This window comes from Dryas octopetala, chromosome 3, assembly GCF_963921425.1.
Source record: "Dryas octopetala chromosome 3, drDryOcto1.1, whole genome shotgun sequence".
In the NCBI taxonomy this organism is placed as follows: domain Eukaryota; kingdom Viridiplantae; phylum Streptophyta; class Magnoliopsida; order Rosales; family Rosaceae; genus Dryas; species Dryas octopetala.
The window spans coordinates 24,801,273-24,823,223 of NC_141368.1; the positions used below are offsets into that span (position 1 = coordinate 24,801,273).

At 35.1% G+C, this 21,951-nt stretch overlaps 2 protein-coding genes and 1 pseudogene across 2 annotated transcripts; all 3 read left to right on the forward strand.

Annotated features, from left to right (window-relative positions):
• Positions 1-1,253: 1,253 nt before the first annotated feature.
• On the forward strand, positions 1,254-4,108 carry LOC147291976 (cytochrome b-c1 complex subunit 6-1, mitochondrial-like). Its single transcript, XM_086236960.1, has 5 exons — positions 1,254-1,384; positions 1,502-1,533; positions 2,015-2,099; positions 3,587-3,676; positions 3,758-4,108. Coding segments are annotated over exons 2-5 (210 nt in total). The 5' UTR covers positions 1,254-1,384; positions 1,502-1,531; the 3' UTR covers positions 3,791-4,108.
• Positions 4,109-6,886: 2,778 nt separating this feature from the next.
• On the forward strand, positions 6,887-9,107 carry LOC147291977 (uncharacterized; annotated as a pseudogene).
• A 4,080-nt stretch (positions 9,108-13,187) lies between these two features.
• Positions 13,188-17,617, forward strand: RPB5E (RNA polymerase II fifth largest subunit, E). The gene is made up of 4 exons (XM_086238448.1): positions 13,188-13,519; positions 14,743-14,919; positions 15,884-15,997; positions 16,979-17,617. Exons 1-4 carry the CDS (start codon positions 13,220-13,222, stop codon positions 17,102-17,104), a joined length of 717 nt encoding a protein of 238 aa, XP_086094574.1. The 5' UTR covers positions 13,188-13,219; the 3' UTR covers positions 17,105-17,617.
• Positions 17,618-21,951: the final 4,334 nt, after the last annotated feature.

Genomic DNA, 21,951 nt, shown 5'->3' on the forward strand with positions numbered 1-21,951 from the left:
CCGGCGTCGACATTCGGTTTCGCAGGGAGTGGAGGGTAGGGAGAGGAAGAGGGAGGAGAAGTGAGCATGCTGGGACCGTTCTCGTCGGCAACCATCGCCAGACAGCGGAGCACGCGCTGGTGACAACTGCGGGGAGAGAGAGAGAGAGAGAGAGAGAGAGAGAGAGAGAGAGAGAGAGAGATAGAGAGATATGTTGGGTCAAGTATGGAGAGGGACATTTAATATTCAAATATCTTGAATTTGGATTGAATAGGGTGCGGAAGCATTAAATAAAATGAATTTAGGGGGCTGACAAATACTTTTATATAGACCAGAGGTTTTGAATTAATCATATCCCCAATAGGGGGTTAATAATAGTTTGGGGGGGGCTATGCACACCACCCTAATCCACTAAGTTGACCACCCCAATTAAATTTTTGCCCCTTTGTGCCCATTTTGCCCCTGCATTAAAAAAAAAAAAAACCATCTCCACTTTGGCCGGCCACCCCTCCCCGCCGCTGGCGCAACCCCACCCCCTCCCCACCGCCGGCGCGACCCCACCTCTCCCCTTCGCCGGTCGACCCCACCCCTCCCAGGCGAAGACCCACCCACCCAGGTGAAGACCCACCCACCCAGGCGAAGACCCGATCGGCCCAGGCGAAGACCCGACGACCCCTCGCCGGCGATCTTCCTTTTCCGGCAGAGTTGAGACGCCGGACCACTTGGGTTTTGTTCCCCAGGTCACGGTGAGTCCAACAGTGGTCTTCCCTTGTTCATCCGACCACCGTGCGCGGCTAATCGACGTCGTGACCCGATCGGCCCTTCGTCGGCGATCTTCCTTTTCCGGCGAAGTTGAGACGCCGGACCACTTGGGTTTTGTTCCCCAGGTCACGGCGAGTCCAACGGTGGTCTTCCCTTGTTCATCCGACCACCGTGCGCGGCTAATCGACGTCGTGAAGCTCCGCAGCGGCGGGGAGAGGTGGCCGGCCAAAATTGGAGAAATGGTTTTTTTTTTTAATGCAGGGGCAAAATGGGCACAAAGGGGTAAAAATTTAAGTGGGGTGGTCAACTTAGTGGATTAGGGTGGTGTGAATAGCCCCCCCCTAATAGTTTACATATAAAACAAAAAGACAGTTACCTAGCAGTAGGTAGGAGTGAGAATGTTTTAGTTTGATATGCAAATGGTGGTACATGGCTAGACCCAGGCCCAAAACAAAAAGGCTTTGGTGGGCCAGTAGTTGGCATATTTTGGGTGACCCATTCAACAGCTTCAATGTTAACAGCTCCACAATCTCAGGTGTCGTAGTCGTTGGAAGTTTCATTTCCTCTCTCGGTCTCTCTCACTCTCTCTCTTCTGGGATTACATTACAAACTCAGCACCCGATCTTTCTCTTCGATTCAGGAGGTACCCTTCTTCTTTTTTCACCTGAAATTAAATTAAGTTCTTAAACAAATAAAATTTATAATTCCCAGTTTACCACTTGTTTTATCGATTTTTTTTTTCTTTCTGATTTCTATGCAGGAAATCTGAGAGGTTTTCAGTTTCATTTCTATGTGAGTACCTGGGACTTGGGTTTATCCGTAGTTATTTTTGAAATTTATTTTGTTTATAGTATATCATTTTAATTTAGTACTAAGCCTTGATTAGGATTCATCTATTGAGACTTGATGTGCTTCTTGGATGCTAGTGAGTTTTCGTATTCTTATTTACATGATGTTAGGCATGGATGGAGAAATTTAGGGGTCAAAACGCTAAATTTTCATATAGGGTTGTCCTACAAATCTTAGGGTGTTGACCTTTCTTTCAGGGTTTCCCTATCCATTTGTTTTGTAAATTGCTTTGGTTTGGTAGGATTGTTGTTTACTTGTCCTTGTCAATGTATTGCTGATTAGAAATATTTGATTAGGCATTCTTGTAGTTGCAAGAATGTGTTTGTAAATATCATCCGTTGTACTACATACAATTATGTTGATGTCTTTGTGGATCTCTCTCTTTCCCTCTTTATCTATCTATCCTTTTATGTACTCTATTAAGGGCGGACGAGGAACTTGTTGATCAAAAGAAGTATCTTGAGGATCATTGCCGGCCTAGATGTGTGAAGCCTCTGCTTGAATATCAGGTGATGTAATTCTGTATTAGTTCCTAGGGGGCCTGTCAAAATTCTGGCCATTGCAATTTCTAGTACCAAGAAGGTATCAGGAATTTGTACTACTGTGAACTTTCAACTGGATCTTATTTTTATCTGTTCATATTTTATTTTCCTGATGTATAAACTTATTGGTATTGTGTTGCTCCTATGTCTTGTATCCACATCCACGCTTCTTACTCTTCAAGTGATGGGAATTACAAAGCTTCCAGAACGAAATCTCCTATTGAAGAGACAGAGCTTTCATATTTCTCTATTTTTTAACTTGAGTGGAAGAAATTTGGCAATCATAATGGCTTTTCCTGGATGAAATGGAAATTGGATACCACAAATGTGAAACTTAGTAATATTAAGTAATTAACTTGGAACTATATCATGCTAACATTGTAGAAACTAATCGTGCAATGGTCATAGCACGAAATAAGGGTCTCAGAATATAAGGATTCAGGGTATCATAATTCAGTGATTAAGCAAGTTCTTTTGACATAATTTTAATGGGATTGATTATGGTTACTCTTTAAATAGTAGGGAGCCAGTGGTCTGATAATAAGGAGTTACTGCATTTCTAAACAATAAGCTTCACGTGGGGTTGGTTGAGAGATGATGTGGTGAGTTGCAAAAGAGTGAGAAGATAAACTAGATTAGTGTATGTGAAGGAGAAATGAATTTACAATCAACATAGATAGTAGAAGGATCTCTAAGTATCCACTATTGACTGAGCCTGTTGAGAAAAGGACAACAAAACTGTTTTATTTGCGATTGTGCATAGACTATGAAGTATTTAGGGTGTTCTTCGAGTCCAACTCTAGTCTAGAATCATGTATTACATAGACTATGAAGTCCCAATAAAATGTATAACATTTGAATTTTGTTGACATTTGGACTTGTTATGCAAATTGAATATTACATTGCAGGTACTTAATATGCTGTATGTATCCATATGAGCATTGAAATGCCACAGTTATTGCATTGAATACATTAGTTTGAATTCATCATAATGATTGCCAACATTGGGAAGTCTCTAGCTACTTTAACTAATATGCTAGATTTAATAAACTGGTCTAATTTTTGCTTACAAAGAGGAGATGATGAGGCAGTTATTTCTGCCGAGCATTAATTATAGCTCAACTTTAAAAATCACATGTAAATGTCTTCCTGTTGTTTTGATTTATACTATTTTGCACCCCCTTTCCCTCCTGCCATAATTGAAGTGGTTTCATACCCTCAGTAATGCATTTTGAGTAACAAGATTACATTTTGAACCTTTTCTTCTATTTATTTCCCCTTTTTTCAAAAATTAGAAAAAAAAAAAAGGGAATGCTATGATAGTTAGAGTTCTTGCTTTTAGTATTCATATGTGTAATTTGAAGGACACAAAAAGAGGGAATTCCACATTTGGTTTTGAATGGACATAGTTTGATAATTGTACTGAAATTATTGAACTATTTTATTTATTGTAGGCATGTGTTAAGAGGATTGAAGGTGATGACAGTGGTAACAAGCATTGTACAGGCCAGTACTTTGACTACATATCTTGTGTTGACAAATGTGTAAGTCTTCATTATATTTCTTATACTGTGAATAAAATTTTGTTCTGGCTCATATGCTGATTATGGCCTTCTGGAATGTAGGTTGCGCCACAGTTATTCAAAAAGCTTAAGTAACTGAGTGGCAGTTTTAGGGTCTTGTCATCCTTTAATTGTTACTCATTTACAGTGGATATGATTTTTGAACTTGTGCTCTGATGTTCGACAAGTTTTGTTTTCAGCAACATTGTTCAAATTTTGTTGAGAGGTGTTGAATAAGAATAAAAATAAGATTATGTGAGTTGGTTGCATTTACATGGTGTTATGGTCCTTATGGATTTAATATAGTGAGCTAATAATGACAAAATAACTGAATATGGTTATTTTAGTAGATGTTTGCTTCTCTTGAATGTATATTCAGAAGACAAAATTTAATGTGTTTTTTAACTTGTGTGATCCATAGTGCAAATTATCAAGTGGACCACATTCATTAAGGTCACTGGGTAAAACCCATACATTGATCAAAAATGCATTTCTAAATATAGTTGTATCACTGGGTTGTTGTGGTTACAATGGCAATCTGCTGTGTTTTGTGGAGGCGTTATGAAGGTTAAGGATCTCTCAGAGTGTATATTGTCCAATGTGGCCTTTATTTTTGTTATTTCTGGGCTGTTTTGTGAACAGAGAGGTATTATTGGTCCCTAGGATCGGCTTATCACCAAACTAAAAGGGGAAAGTTCTCATTTAACTAGAGTCACACTCATCTCATTAATGAGATGAAAAAACCCATCTGATTGATATTTTGTGTTCACTTACTATTTTGATTACGTAGTCTTGCGGCCAATGCAGCCTATTAGTAATATGTCCAAGTAGGAATTGACGTTAAGAATTTTGTTGTTGATTGATGTGAGTAAATCTTTATTTTTCTGCTGTGGTGGCTTCCATTTAAATATTTGGCATAAATAATCATCAAAGAAAACCAAAACGATATAGAAATCAAATACAAAAAATAAACAATTTGATGAAATACCCCCCCCCCCCCCCCCCAAGGGGTTTGCTCTCAATCTTGGTTCTGGAATGGTGATGGGGCTGAGCTTTGGGACCTTTATAAAGGTCTTTGCCATACTTGGAATGAAAATTTAAGGCAGGGGCATGCAGGTTGAATGTGATTCCTATGCTGTTATTGATTTGATTACCTCTGCTGTTGTAAGGAGATTATTAACAGAGATTGGAGCTGCTCTATTGACCACATTCTCTCACTGCTCCAGATTTTTTTTCCTTTTGGGCTTTTGCCCTCCACAGCACAGTACCTAAAAAAAAAAGAAATTGGGTTATGTAAAAAAAGTGTCAGTGTGCAGATCTTCAATTTCTTTAGCTATTTTAAATAATAGACTAATAGTTTGGTTATATTCAGGGTAATTTTATTTCTTTAGTTAATATAATTGCCAAAAATAATTCATAAGATTTGCATTTTTAACATATATATTAGGCTGAAAATGCTATCTAGCTTGTGAGATCATTAAATTTATAAACTGCATCACATGCGCTAGTTTTTCTAGTATTATTTATTTCTATTATTTTAAAAATTTACTAAAATAAATCGGTGTCTAAGACTAATTACCTTTTGGTTTGGTTATATTTCTCTCCATAATGTTCTAGAGGTTTCAAATTCAATTTGAGTCCCTCACCAAATAGCTATTGTTCTCTCCACAATGTTGGAGAGGTTCAAATTCTCCACTAAGAAAAAAAAAAAAACCCTAAACCTCTCTCCCAAATAAGAAGAAAAAAAAAACTTAAACTGTAAGGGGGTTAAATTATAAATTTAAGATGTCTTTGTTGAATACTTGCTTGGTGGAGACAAGACGCTATGGAGAGAAAAAAAAAAAAAACAAAGCAAATTGCTTCTTTAAGGTATAGCCCTTTGCACTTCTAAAAGTGCAAACTATAGTTCTTGCACTGGGCTGGGCTAGAGCACAGAATGTTATACCTAATATTCACGTAAACTTAACATAACCCACGATTCAAGCAAGGAAAGAAAGTCTTACAGTGTGTTTGGATGAAGTAATTTTAATTTTCACAAAAATTTATAAACGATGGAATTTAAAACTTCGTTATTTAAATTTCTATCAATTGCATTTTTATTGTTTGGATATATGTATGTAGAATTTTGTAAATGACGTGATTACAAATTTTAATTAATCTAGCCCCATCAATTGCCCACCCACGCCACCACCTTCCCCTCCCTCCGAGTCTTCGACCACACTCGTCACCTCCTCCCCTTTCTTTCTCTCTTCTCTTCTCTCTATATATTCCTCATCTCTTCTCTACAGATTAAAGTTCCTTCACAAGATAGATTTTTTTTCTTCAATTCCAAGAGCCCAGCAACCAAAGACAAAAAAGGCATCTCCATTAATTGCATCTTCTTAGAATAAACTTAGAAATCAGGTTCCAAACATGGATCAGATTGATGGGGGTCCCAATGGCAGACTAAACAAAGATTAGCCCAACATATTTCAATCACAATATGCCGATCTGGAGGGAAGTAAGAGAGAGTTTAGAGAGAGAAATAAAAGAGAAAAAGAAAGGGGAGGAGGTGGCGAGGGTGGTTGGAGGGAGGGGAAGAAGGTGGCGTGGGTGGAGATGGGTGGGCAGTGGGCTTTATGATTTTTTGTTTTTCTATCCTTTTAATTTCTTAATATTATTTGTGGGAAAAAAAAGTTTGTAGATGTGGCAAGATCTAAGTCACAAATGATTATTTGAGGGCTGAGATCAAAAGTCAGGTATAGTCTAGTAGGAAGAAAACTGACAGAGGATCCAAGTTCGGATGGTGGTAGTGGCGGTGGTGCTGGTTGTGGTGGGTGGGTTTTTTTTTTTCTTAAAATCTCAAATGTTTTGGAATTTGCAAATGACACCTATTTAAGTGAAATTTAAAATCAGAATTTATGACCCTAAAATTCTATAATTTTTCCCGTGTAAAGTTCTAAGATTTATGTGTTAAGAGGCCAAACAAGGGAATTTGAGATTTTCATTTCTCAAATTCTAACTTTTAATGAAATACCGAGTTAAATTTCTCTATCCAAACGCACTCTTATATATTTAGGGCTAATTTGGTTGGCGACTCAAAACCAATTTTCAAAACTTAGAAAACAATCTGAAAGTCTTTCCACTATTGTTCATCATTCATATTCTACACGTAGGAGACAATGAGACATGAACATGAACATGATGATCGAGGAGGATATGGATCGAATATCGCAGTTTCCGAAACCCATTATGGAGAAAATACTCTTTCGGTTGTCTGCATAAGATGCCATTCATATGAGCTTCTCATCTAAGACATGACAAAGTCTATGGAACTCATTATCAGTACTCTCCCTCTCTAATTTTGACGTTGATATAGATCAAAGTCGTCTAGATCAAGAAGGGAAAATGTCAACATCAGAGAAGCTTTACTCATTCGGCTGACGAATCCTTGAGAATATTCCATCAACATGAGGATCAAAAAAGGATAGTTCAGTTTAGTCTCAAACTTAGAGGGGAAACTAGGAAAGAAAAGCAAGCCTCTCATGTCGACCGTTTGATAAAGTTGGTCACCAAAAACTATGTCAAAGTGTTACATCTTGACCTATTCCATCAACATGAGGATCAAAAAAGGATAGTTCAGTTTAGTCTCAAACTTAGAGGGGAAACTGGGAAAGAAAAGCAAGCCTCTCATGTCGACCGTTTGATAAAGTTGGTCACCAAAAACTATGTCAAAGTGTTACATCTTGACCTAGCAAGGTACAGTTTTCCTCCTACTAGTAATTTGGATCTTGGGGCATTAGTTGCATTGCGTATAATGAACAGTGATATTTGGATATCAAAGCCTTAATTCAAGAGGGCACCAAGTTTAGATGCCTAAAAGAGCACTTTTTGAAATATGTTAAATTGAATGGGCCAGTTGGGGACCTCCTTTCTAGATGCCCTTGGCTTAAGACTCTGGAATTAGATAGAGCTCGCAAAATAAGCTATGATCATGTTCAACTTTGTGAATTTAATTCCCAAGCTCAAGAATGTTATATATCCTTAAATATCTCTGTGTTTGTAGCTACAAGATTGAAGCACCCAATCTTCAAACTCTTTGTTATTCATCACCCAATTCACACCTATTAGACCTTGAAGCAATTAGCTGCGGTAAATTAAAGGAGTTCAGTATGCAAACACCTAGTGCTGCCATTACAAACCATTATATGGAGAAACTAACTTCTAAATTTCCCTTTCTTGAGAAGTTGAGCTTGAGGGTCACTTTTGAATCGGTGGAGCTGAGAATTTCAAGTCATCCACTTAAGTCATTATTAATATTTTCTGGAGATGATTACATTATAGAGAAGGTCAACCTAGACACTCCAAATCTTGTTCATTACTCATTATTAGGTCACATAATATTCCCAACCTTGTTTTCATTGAATTCCGTGAAGCTGAAAGTTGTTGATCTTGAACTATTTAGTACTTTCGACAATTCATGGTATTTAAGAATATATGGTAAGCATGTTGACACTTCATGGTTTCTTAAGTTGCGAGAATATATTGGAAAGTTGGAGCCACACGAAGAATTGATCTTAAAAATTCATCCTCCCAAGAAGGCAAGTCCACAAATGGATCTTATCAATTGATAATTTATTTTTGCTATTTATGCTCTATATATAATTGTCTTAGTTACCCTACCTTATTCTTGCAGATCACATTTTGCCTAAAAGAATTAAAAGAAGAAAAAATCTCTCCACCTTCAGAAGTCAAGTTTTTGGAACTACACCTGGGATCGACACTAGATTTTATTGATGGTTTACTTTGGATTTGTCGTCCCATTACCCTATCCCTAATTGCAAGCCGGTCCTATCTATCTAACAGCCAATTCCTAAAGGTAGTTTGATAATGTATATTTGCAATAGGATACAATAGATGTTTAATTTAATTTAGACAGTTTAGTTGCATCATATTAATATATATGTACGTGCAATCCATCAGATAAAATTAAAATGACGTTGACATTAATACAATGGCCAAACAGTTTCCGATTTGGCTAATTGTTTGCAAGGGTGATATTTGAATGATGCCCTAACATATGAATAGTTTTGATCATTAAAATTCATTGATATATAGTTAAGCGAGTGAGGAACCCTTGCTCTATGGTGAGCAGGTGAATATTACTGCATATATATATATGTACCTTGTTTATTAATAAATTGATGACTTTTGTGCGTTGTAGTTCATACACGAGGACTTAATGTTTGGGGAAGAAAATCTCATGTGCTGTGGAGACAACCACATCAAATGTTGGCGGCATTACTTAAAGTTCGTTAAGATCCAAAGCTTTTGTGGTATTAAAGATGGACAATTGGCGCTTTATGGCGAAGATTCATCCATGTTATTTGCATATCTTGAATAAGTTTTGGAAGTCACTTTTGAGCTAGAATAGTTATTGTAGCTCAAAAGGATAATTAACTTTTAGTTACAAATTTGTCCATGTTATTAACAGATCCATCCATGTAAAAATAATATTAACAAAAGAAATTTGGTAATATTTGCAATTTTGCAATAGGATATTAACTTTTTAATTTAATTTGGACAATTTAATTAATTAAATGAGTCATACGACTCATACTACTATTTTACCATGCCAATGAATATAATCTTTATATTCATGACTTTTGTGCATTAGATCATATACAAGAAGTTAATGTGTAGGGAAGAAAATCCACTGCTAGCTGTGGGGACATCCACATCAAATATTTGGGACATTACTTAAAGTCTGATAAGCTTCGAAGCTTGTTTGGTGCTAAAGATGGACGATCTGTGCTTTATGGTGAAGATATTCATCCATGCATGTACGTTAACAGATCTTGACAAAGTTGAGGAAGCCACGTACTTTTGAGTTACAATGTCTATTGGAGAATTAGGCTATTTGTATATATTGACATAACACAAAAATTTATGCAAAATATTTTATTAAGTATTACAACTTTTGATTTCATCTCGATCTTCTTCATAATGCAATATTTTCATCAGTATATATTATACTTTCAACATTGGCAAGCTTCCCCTTATTTGATAAAAAATAATAATTTTGGTACATATTATTAGGTCTGCACACGCTTCCTCATAGAATTAAGCTCTGTTTTCACATTGCACCCTTTGGTTGGGTTATAATTTGTTGCTTGGTTTTGAGTTCTATTGAGAAAAGAATGTGGTCTTGGGTTTAATTTATTTTTCTTAATCTGCATTATATAAACAATTTCAAATTTCCTCTTCTGCTTGCGGTTGGAATGCAATATTTATGAATGAATTGTTGAGGAAATTTGTTTTGTTAGCAACTTAGCACTCACATCATTTGGTGAACTTATGTAGATTTCTCTAAACCTATATAGATTTCTGAATTTAATTGTCCATTATCTCTATTTTTTTTTGCTACTAGTATGTGTGTGAAAGTTGTAGATTTTGGCAATTCACTCTGAGCATCATAATTCTAGAGAGAGAGAGAGAAAGATAGAGAGAGCAAAACCATAAACCATTGAAGAAACAAAGATTACAATGATATATATTAATATATAGGCTTAATTATCGATTTACCACCCAAAACTGTAACTCATTCCCACTTTACCACTTGAAAGTTTTTTTGTTCTAGATTACCACCTGTAACTTACATCCGTGTCCCATTTTATCTTATTCCGTCAATAATTCCGTTAAAAAAAATAACTTGGCCGTTAATGCTGACGTGGCGCGCTAGATGTGCGCCACGTGTCACATCTTTTCTATTATTTTCAGATTTTTTTATTCCTATATTTTTATAAACTTTGAAAATTAATTAAAAATAGCTCCGAACTCAGAAAAATACACGGAAAATTCCTAATGACTCGTCTTGACTAGAACTAATTTAATATAAGGTTAAACTACCAATTTCCCTCTAAACATTTCAAAAAAAAAAAATAGAAAGTCCAAATTTATTTCTAAAAAATTAAAATAAATTTCCCTCTATTAAATAAATAATAGAATTTTTCGTAAACTCTTGGAAAAATTCTCAAAAATATTTTGGAAATTACCAAAAGCCTGTTTTAGAAAATTATTTGAGACTTTACGGAAATTCTAGAATTTTTCTAGAATTTATTTTATAGGGAAATTTATTTTCCTCTAAGACCGAGAGGTCTTTTGGGTAGCAAGTGTTCACAAGAAAGGTATTGTTAGTTTTTAGAAGATTAACGATGCAGATCTCATATTTTTTGGAGTTCGGGAGATTATCCTATGAATTTCCAAAGAGTCTAGAGTATTTTAATTTTCTAGAAATAAATTTGGATTTTCCAAATTTTCTGAAAATTTTTAGTGGGAAAATTGGCATTTTGACTCCATAGTAAATTAGTACTAGTCAAGACAAGTCAGTAAGAATTTTGCGTGTATTTTTCTAAGTTCGGAGATATTTTTAATCAATTTTCAAAGTTTATAAAAATAAAAAAATAAAAAAAATCAGAAAATACAAGAAGATGTGACACGTGGCACATATCCAACGCGTCACGTCAGCATTAATGACCATCTCATCATTTTTAATGGAATTGTTGACGGAACAAGGTAAAATGGGACACGGATGTAAGTTACAGGTGGTAATCTGGAACAAAAAAACTTTCAGGTGATAAAATGAGAATGAGTTACAGTTTTGAGTGGTAAATCAATAATTAAGCCTAATATATATATATATATATATATATATATATTTAGATACATGTTGCCAAAACAGCCAATCTACATATGTATCGTTTTCTTTGACAACCCGGCTTCAAACAATTCCCAAATTTCCTAAACTACTTTCATTTGTTTTAACACTTACTCTAAAATCTTAAAGTCAATTACCTTGAATAAAGGTGACAATATGTGGATCAAACTTAAGATCTCTCAACATTGCAAAGAGAAATACAGCTAAAAACAATCCATACTTGTGAGTACTCATGTGCATAAATATTTTAAAGCTAATTGGTTAGTAAGTTAATACAAAGCTAACCACCTTTTTGGGCCCACCACATGATGTAATTAATCTCATAATCCGAACGGTTCATTTTTATCCAAACATATTCTCCGTCTATTTATTTGAGAGAGTTCTAAGAAAAAAGAACACATGTTTGATGGAGGCGGATCCGTGACATTCTATTTTGACACAATATTTAAATAGCGCTCACTCCATATGTGATTTCAACGATTCGAACCGTCTAATTTTTAGTCTCTATTAAATGATCATCCTTACAAAAAATTAAGTAAATTAGAAACGTAACATTTACTTACAAAGATTAAATGGTCATCATTTCATTTTGTTCGTCTATTTGTTTGATCAAAGTTAGATAGCTTAATGGTTTCCGATTTACCTAATTTTTTATTGATTTGAGATAATGCTAATTGTCCCAATTTTTTTTTCTCAACATTTGTATCTCACTTTTTGTGTTATTACTCTACTGGATAAAGTTTTTTTTTTTTCTTTTTAAGGTTTTTTTTTTTTTTAGTGTCCAATGTATGAATGTCATGTAAATTAGGAAAAAAATTGAAATGTCTAACACTACTGTTCTTTTTATAATACAATGAAATGATGTGGCAAACAGATTAGGAAAGGAACATTAAGAAAAAAATATTTGTACAAGTATTTTTTATATTTTTATGTATGACTCTTTTTTCTTAATTTTTGTTTTAATTTTATTTGAAAGACAAAGTTGAGTTTAAATGTAGGCTGAATTTCATTGTTTGGTCTCCGTATTTTGGGCAAGTTTCACTTTCATTCATATACTTTCAACTGTTATGATTTTGGCTCTATACTATAAGGACTAAAAATGAAATTTAGTTTTAAATATATAGAAATTTTTTTGATACATCTAAGCAAAAGTTTGGAGAATATTAAAATTTTGGCCAAAATTCACTTTTGGTTCATGTAGTTTAAGTCAAGATTCACTTTAGTCTTTGTAGTTTTAATTGTTATAATTTTAGTCATGTAGTTTATAAATTTTTAAATTCAAGGACATGTTAGCATTTCTATTCATCAAATTGTCAAATTTGTTGTATTTTTGGTCATGTACTTTACAAACTATTTTGATTTTGTTAAGTACTTTATATATCGTTAGCGATTCAATGACTAATTTAACGAATTAATGGATAAAAATACTAATATGTCCTTAAATTGTAACAATTTATTAACTAGAGAACTAAAATCTAAACAATTAAAATTATAAGAACCAAATAGAACCTAATTCAAACTACATAAAAAAAAAAAAAGAAGTAAAATTTAGGCTAAAATTTCAAACCAGCAAAGGATATCCCGTATGGCCGTATACCTAATTTACAAAAAAAAAAAAAAAAAAAAAAGGGACAGAATGCAAAGTTTAGGAAAGGACACGTGTCTAACAGCTAGTCGAAACGACTGCTCAGTGCTCACACATAATGACCTCTATCTCAGCCCGTACGTTTCATATTCCCTCCGCTCCAAGCAAACCATCCCAAACGTCACAAGCGCACACACACTGACAGACGCAGAGAGCAAAAGCGAGAGAGCGAGAGAGAATCCGAATGGCCACTGACATCCCGTACGTTTCATATTCCCTCGACGACGGCGTCGTTTTAGGCGGCGGCGTTCCACGCAGCAGACTGGGATGCATAACGAGCTTCGCGGTAGAAGGGAGCTTGGAGAGCTACAGGTACTACCTGTCTCGTCGTACCGTCCTGGAGATGCTGAGCGACCGAGGCTACAACGTCTCTGATTCGGAGCTCACTCGCTCGCTCAATGAGTTCCATACCGAGTTCGGCGACAACCCCGACCTCCAACGCCTCCGTATCTGCGTTTCTCTCCGCTCCAATCCTAACAAAAAGGTTCCTTTTTTCATTGTGTTTTTTCTTGCGTTTGGTTGCCGAGAAAACAAAGGAAAAGAAAAAACTGGCACACACAAAATGTTTTCCTAAGGAAATGAGGTATTTTTCGTGAAAGTCTTGGTTATAAGAAAATTTCTCATGGTCCAGTTAGGCAGTTTTCAAGCTCTAATTTCTAAACTTTGTATGATAGTGTTATTGTCTATTTTTTTGTGAAGTTTTTATTGATAATCTGCTATAGCAATACATATATTTTATATATGACAAATAAATGTAATATTAACTTGTATAACCTAAAGATAAATTTAAGTAAATGCCGTACAAGTATGACCCTTTTTTTGTTTTTTCATGTATCTATTTATCCCTTTATGTGTATTAATATGGTTTGTCTTGTGTTTTGTTGCTGAGAAAACAGAGGAAAAGAAATAAACTGCAAACAGAAAATATTTTTCTAGGGAAATGAGGCATTTTTCTTGAAAATATGGTCCAGTTATCAACCTCTAATAGTCTAATTCCTACTTTTTGTGTTATAGTCTAGTTTTTCTTAAGTTTTTATTGATACTATGATATAGAAAATCAGCAATAAGTATGTTTTGTGTATAACAGATAAATGAAGTAGGAACCGTCATAATCTACAGATGAATTTAAGGAAATGCTGTAAAAATATGACCTTTTTATTGCAATTGCGTACATATTCTTTTTAAGTAAAATGCTATTTACAATTAATGGCTTTTGGAGCAGGGGATGATGAAGTGAGAGAGAGGACAATATTCTGAATTAAAAAAAAAAACAATGCCTCATTGAAATGACAAAATTTGATTGATTGTGGCTTTTTTTTTTTTGTTGCAAATTAGAAACTGGTAAGGTTCAAAAGAAAATATTCTTAAGAACCAGAAGTCATATGGCTAAATGACATGTAGCTATGAGTGCATTTTTCTGTTCCAATGTGTTAAATCACCAAAGTGCAAATTATTTATGTTGCTGCCATATAGTGTGTCAAGAATGGTGACTTCTATAAATACTGAACTTCTTCATTTTTCTACATGTTTCTTAATCTAGCATTGGTTGTAATTTTATACTTGTAGAATTTAATTAATTTAATACATTCTCAAAAGTTTTTATTTATATTATTTTTCACACCACCTATTTGTTGATATTCATTCTGGAGTTCCTCCATTATTTGTTGTAGTATTAGTGATGCTACTAAATATTGAGTTGCTTTGCAGATTATGGTCATCTTTTGTGGAACTGATGAAATTAGAAAACAGACTATGCGTGGCATTTATGTTGACATCCCAAACAAAGAAAGTATAGACCGGCTGATTCTTGTCCTGCAAAGTAAAATGAACTTTCATGCTCGAAATGAACTTAAAAATTATCCATTTAAAGTTGAGACGTTCCATGTGAGTAACCTGATAATTATTCTACAATGTTGTACTGTACCATTGTTCAAGGGTCTAAGGACTGCTCTGTGAGTTGTCAAGGCATTCTCTGTTTGTTTTTATGCTGATTAACAAGAAGCATCTTTCATCAATTTCCTTTGAAACAGAAATATATCTAAGTTCTCTGTTTGAACTTTGAATGTTTCTTCTTAGTCCAGCATTTTTCTTATTAAGTTCGACCCAACATTGCAGTTTCCAACATTCTAGCTAATCTCTTGGATATGCAGATAAGACTTCTGAAGAATAGTGGAATTGGTGGGACTATGATTGTATAAGTTGATATATGAAGTAGTGGAATTGAAATCCTAGAGTCATAAACTGAACAAGTAGAAAGAACAACCAAGATCCTCTTCGAGCACTATGTAGATAAAATGATAACTAGATAGATAAAAAGCTAGAGACATCTCAATTAGTGCCTTTTGTTTTGGTTTAGGTGAGTTGTGTGTCTTTGAGAGCTGTGAGAGAGGAGGCGGAGCGTAGTAGAGCAAATCTCAATTAGTGCCTTTGAAATAAAGCCTGAGAACAAAAAAGATAAAACTATTTGTTTTAGCTAATACATATAGATATATATATATATTTATGTTCTTTGTTTTGAGGAAAAGTTCATGGATGGTGAAATAGTAGGTAAAATTTTATCTCTCCTGATTTTCATGTAAGTAATATTACTAAATATTGATAATATATCAATTTGGATGAAAATTTTTGTACGAATGTATCACTTATAATTTATAAAGCAATGCATCTGTCTATGCTTTCTTTTCTCTCAATTCTGTTGTAATAAGGCATTGCGGCTGTCTACCCTTAATATTTGGAGCCCAGCATAAGTGCTTTCCACCCTTTCTTTCCTTTCAAGTTTTTTTGGGCATTCTTTTCCTTAATATATTGCTGGTTTTAGCTGAAGATATCACTTATGCTTTGCCTTCAGATTTCTGAATTGCTGGTCAATATTACAAAGCATGCTTTACAGCCAAAGCATGAGATACTTACTGCTGAACAAAAGAAAATGCTGCTAAGGAAGTACAAGCTGGGTGACAAGCAGGTAACTGTATACCTTGACCCTTGAGTGCAACATTTACAAAATGATGGTGACCATTATGTTCATATTATTTTGCTGGTATTTTCACTCCTATGTTGAAAAGTAATATTTGAATGGTTAAGTTTGTCTTGATTAAGCATGGTGAACACAAGGAAGCTAGTAAGTTCTCATGTGACATCTAGCCCTTGATAGTTGGTTTAAGAAGTTTTCATGGGTGCGATGTATGTGATCAAATAATTTTATCTGAAAAATTTATGTTGGTAGCATAGAAAATTAGAAATTACTTTTGCTCTTTCTGAAACCAATCCTAAAGCAATTTTCTCTGAAAACAGCCTTCAGTCAAAATCTTCAGGTAATTATTGAATTTTCACCATTCATCACTTTCACGTAGTCCCTTGGAAACTCTTCTTGGCTGAACTATAGGGTTTAACAGTGTTGCATTGAAATATCTTAGAATATAAGGGTAACAGAGCTTCATTTAGTAAGGGAACCAGAGTTGTTGTCTTATGGAAGAACAGATTTAAATACAATGTCACTTGAATGTGTCATCCCTTTTTAAGGTAATATGCCATAACTAGGATTGGTTTCATTTAAATCTTTGGGGGAGGGAAAATTTATAAGTGAGATATTCTCATCCTAAGTAGAATTCTCAGAAAACTGAATGAGGTAATTCAGCTTTCATTGTCATGTTGCTTTTTGCAATTCATCAAATAAAGGAAATTTCAATGACAAAAACCTTTTGCAAACATTTTCTTGTTTCTTTTTTCATGGGTAGGGACTTGAAGATTTTGAGGCCAGAAAATGCTTTACATGTTCAATCAGATGTTTGATGACTGTATTATGTTTTACATGAAAATAATGTAGTTGGAAATTCTGCTGCAGACTTGATTAAAATGGATTCTATATTTCTATCTTTGCCTGATATGCATATTACAGTTCTAATTTGGTTGATTAGATTATTTATCCAATTTATTTCTTCCCCAGCTCCCATATATGCTGGAAACCGATGCAATTGCACGATACTATGGATTGGAGAAGGGGCAGGTGGTAAAAATTGCTTTCAGTGGCGGAGTTGTTGGTTCACTCGAAATTTACCGTTGCGTTGTCTGATACTTCTACAAGATTTACATGCCACTTTATGTAGTGATGACATACAGAAAAAAGTTAATATCTTAGATAGGTTTTTGACCAGATAAAAATTGGGTTTTGATTTAAGGACAGTATTTGGGTCACCCCTTGGGGGTACACCAAGGTCACCCCATCCCCCTAAATTTTGATTTCGGCAATGCCGGTACATGATCATAACTGTTCATTTTTTAGATAACATATTAAAGAAAAAAATTAAATCAATCAGAAATCATTTGGTTATATAATTGTTGTTAATTAAGAAGAAAAAATAGATGGTTTCCAATTAAAGAGTGATTTTTTAACCAAACCGGTTATTTTTTCTATTTAATTGACAACAGTTATATAACCAAACGATTTCCGATTGAGTTGATTTTTTGCAGAGATAATCTATAATAGGTGATCTAAAAAGTTAATAATTTCGATCATAATTTTGAGAAGTGGGATAGGTACCCCAAGGGGTGACCCAAGTATTGTCCTTGATTATTTTGGTGGCTTACTTACATATATTCCTAGGGGTGAAATGCATCATCTTTATATCCTAGGGGTGACAATTTGGGTCATCTTCATGGATATTGTGTTTTGATCTAATATGAACACGGTCCATTTATTTAATGGGAGACATGAGATGACACGACAAACACTTACTTTTATTTTATTTTGAGAGCTTTATTGTCATTAATTTGCTTTGTTATTTCATCTCATTTGTTATCAATTTGTGCCACCTTCATGCCATTTGCTCTATGAATGTGGCTTCTGAACGATCTGCAATTCTGCATACAACTTGGATTCTTGGTGATGCTTTGTTGTCCTCATCCTCCTTATCAGTAGATATCATGCTCAATATCAGTTTGCTATGATTATCTTCACATTCATTATCATCACTACCAGTCTACCACCACATTAGCATTGTCATCATCATCATTTAGGCCTTCTATAATGGTGATCCTCAAATACCCAATACTCAAATCAATTTTGGGTATCAAAAAGTGTAAAAATATAGATTTTGGGGATCACCAACACAATGGTGTTGAGGCTCAAATATGAGGATATTAATATTTAACGCATTTACTTAATCTTAAAATTGATTAAGTGTCCGTTAATTAAATATTTAAAATATTTTATGATTAAAAATATTATATCATTGTTAATAATGTAATTAGCTCTTCAAAATGACACCAATATTAATATATTAATATTAAAATATTAAAAACGTTAAACACAATACAATTTATTTCATTTCACAATACAAACACATAAACTAAACAACATTGGTCCCTCAAGCATGTGATGCGCCTCCCGCTTGGATCTATATGTGCTCGATCAAATTTTCCTTCAAGTGTGCATTTACACGCCTGTTCGTAATCAAATTGCGACGGACATTCTCCTCTGGTAAAGATGATGGAGGCCCACCTTGTATGCTTGGTTCCACACCGTCATACTCTGCTTCTGCCCTTCTAATCGCCTCTTCTATGTTAAACTCCTGTCAGGCTAAATCATCTTGATGTCGCTCATCATCGACAATCATATTGTGCAATGCACACTTTCATTATATAACTCATATCATCTATATCTCAATATCGAGCAGGTCGTTTGATAATCTGCAATCGGGATTTTAAAATTCCAAACACCCTCTCTACATCCTTACGGAAGCCCTCTTGTTTCATCGCAAACAACCTGTGAAGTTCCAAAATCGGATTGCGTATTGATGAAATGAGAGTCGCCTACTTGGGGTAGATCCCGTCAGCAAGATAGTATGAGATTTTGAATTTCACATCATTCACACTATATTTCACCTTGTGGGCTCTTCCAGATATCTTTCAATCAAAGAGGTGTGAGCAGTCTAGCATGGTAATGTCATTGTTAGAACCCGGAAATTCAAACTTTGCATGCCAAATCCAGGTGTCGTATGAGGCAACTGCTTCCAAAATAACGGTTGGTGTATGATAGTGCCCATGATAGTGAGCTTGCTCAGCCATGGGGCAATTTTGCCACACCCAGTGCATGCAGTCTAAACTTCCAATCATTCTTGGAAATCCTCTATGGCGCCCCTTTCGCATGAGTCTTCTCATATCCTTCAAGTTAGGTCTGTGGAGATATTTCTCCTCATAGACATGGATGATAGCTCGACATAATTTATATAGTGCATCGTTTATGGTGCCCTGGCTAATGGTTAGTAGTTCTGCAACCCCATCAAGGGGTTGGCCATACGCCATCACTCTCAATGCCGCAGTCACTTTTCTGATGGGGTGTGCAACCAAGTCTACCGAGGGCATCTGGCCTGGATTGGAACCAATTATCATAGAGGCACACATCGTTCAGAATCTTGTTGAATAGGGTTTGATGCATACGGAAGCGTCTCCAAAATGTCACTGTGTCTTCTATCAGTGCAGGGATGAAGTAATTTTGCATCAGCCTCCTGTGAGCGCTTTTTCTCTCTTGACGTGTGTAACGCCAACGGAAACATGTACCACCATGACGTGGATGTGGGGCGACTACTGATTGCCCCATGGACATAATTACACGCCTCATCAGCATTCTGTCTTCCTCTACTCTCTCGTAACTAGTGTCGAAATCGTCAAACTCGATCACTGGAGGACTCGAAGATGACAACAAAGACGATGAGTAGTTGAAAGGATTCATCGAAGTGTTGATCGGTTGATAAATTATCCTGAATAGATAAAAACTATGGTAAATACAATGAATGAAGTTATCACAATTTATAGAGAGTTCTACATAATAGGGTACGTGAATAGTCATTTCATGCAAGGTTAGTGAATAGTCATTTCATGCAGGGTTAGTGAATAGTCACTTCATGCAGGTGCGTGAATAGTCACTTCATGCAGAGTACGAGAATAGTCATTTCATACATGGTACATAATTTAAATCCTAGACATAATAATTCAAATCCTAAACATAATTTAACTCTCAAACATAATAAAAACATAATTCAAATCATAAACATAATAATTCAAATCCCAAACATAATTCAACTCTTAAACATAATAAAAACATAATTCAAATCCACTAATTGTTTGGAGGGTACCTTGGGTATGACTGGTTGAGGTCAGTCATATCCGGGTAGTATCCGGATGAGGTAGCACGTGCACGTCTTCTTGCAATTATTTCAGCTTGCTTTGATCCCCAATACTCTCTTTGCATGTCATTTATGTTTGTTAAGTCTTTGTCCATAATCTGACCTTCCTCCCACTCTATTGCCTTCTCAAGCTTCACTTGTTCTCTTACTTCCCTAGCCTTTGCTCTTGCTTCCTTCGCTCTTTCTCTTGCTTCTCATGCCATGTCTCTTGCCACTTCTCTTTCTTGCCTTGCTTTTTCTCTGTCATGTCTCATTTCTTCAGCTACACGTGACATATCATTATATTCGTCAATTGCCTCCAATATATGAATTTGGTGGGGTTCAGCTGCCTTGGCCCGCTTTGCTTTATTTCTTCCTAGTGGCCTTGGGCGCGACGGGCCTACCGATTGCAATGATGGTGGGTCATCCTATGTATCAAGGCAAATCTCATCTTGATCATCCGGTGTGTCATCGGTCGGTACTTCCTGATCTCTGACCCGCACGATTGAATTTGCAGCTGAGTACTTAACGCATTATTTAATCCTTCCAAACGTGGAGCAGGCTAAAATTTTTTTCATTGTTCTTGTCTTTATATATCTCAAGTGCGTCCGCAAACTACAAAAATTATGACACATGAATAAATTATCAAGTATTAACAATGGAATAAACATACAACATTCAATTAAATATATATATTTATAAAATAAACCTTACCACATCATCTGAATTCGCACTGTTTTGACGTCTTCTTTCGGCAAAAAAAAAAACGAGGCATAAAATTTGTTGCAAAACGCGGCAATGTCCTTCCACCGTGATCTAATTGCGCCCATCGTTCTGCCCGTTAGTGTGCCCAAATTACTCTGAAAAACAATGTAAACTTCGGCCCATAATACGTCATTTTTGTTGTTGTGCACCAAGTTCCGAATTTGGACACTTTTCTAGCCAAGCTTGAAGTAGAGCAATATCTTCATCTTTGGACCAATCAAGACCTCTAATCATATTGAAGTCACTAAATTTGATGAAAATGTGGTATAAAAGAGAGAAGGATGTGAAGAAAAAACTAAGAAGAATGAGGTTTATATAGAATTTTTGATGTACTAGCCGTTATATTAAAGGGAATTTTTAAACAATTTTTTGAATTTTTTCAGATTTTTTTGACATGTTTTTCGATTTTTTCTATATCTATTATTATTATCTTTTTCAAAAATTACATTTAACTAATTTAGGCCATGAATTGCAAATCAAAACAAAGCCAAAACTTCATGCATGAGTCGTTGCTTTTCAATCACTCATTATGTCACCATCCATTCCTTTATTCTAACTGTGGGGCCCGCGTGCAGCCTTGACATCATGAGCTTTTCTATCAGCTTTTATTTGTTTGTGGGCCAACTATTTAATTTGGTTTTGGGTATAGTTTATACCCAAAACTGAGGATAGCTTTTGAGTCTCAAAAAATTATGGAGATCACATTTCGGCCCATTGTGGCTAGACTACACCCATTTTATACCCAAAAAATGAGTTTAGAGATCAGATTTAGACTGTATTGTGGAAGACCTTAGGGGAGACCTTCATTTACAACCATAATAATTTTTGTACAAAAATGGAAATTCAATTAATTGATGAACAATGCATGAAAATGAGTTTATAGACTTGTTAAAGTGTGTTTAGTGCTAGTAAAAAAATTTTAAAATGATTTGTGAACCAATAATTTAATAATCTAGGAAAAGCAATAGGTAAAAGCTATCTATTTTCTAGA

Excerpts from the sequence above, each read along its gene's own strand:
- LOC147291976 (XM_086236960.1), top strand. Across the intron at positions 2,100-3,586 it reads AGCCTCTGCTTGAATATCAG|GCATGTGTTAAGAGGATTGA; the intron begins GTGATGTAATTC and ends TATTTATTGTAG. Across the intron at positions 3,677-3,757 it reads TATCTTGTGTTGACAAATGT|GTTGCGCCACAGTTATTCAA; the intron begins GTAAGTCTTCAT and ends TCTGGAATGTAG.
- RPB5E (XM_086238448.1), top strand. The coding sequence starts at position 13,220 with ATGGCCACTGACATCCCGTACGTTTCATATTCCCTCGACGACGGCGTC. Across the intron at positions 13,520-14,742 it reads GCTCCAATCCTAACAAAAAG|ATTATGGTCATCTTTTGTGG; the intron begins GTTCCTTTTTTC and ends GTTGCTTTGCAG. Across the intron at positions 15,998-16,978 it reads ACAAGCTGGGTGACAAGCAG|CTCCCATATATGCTGGAAAC; the intron begins GTAACTGTATAC and ends TTTCTTCCCCAG.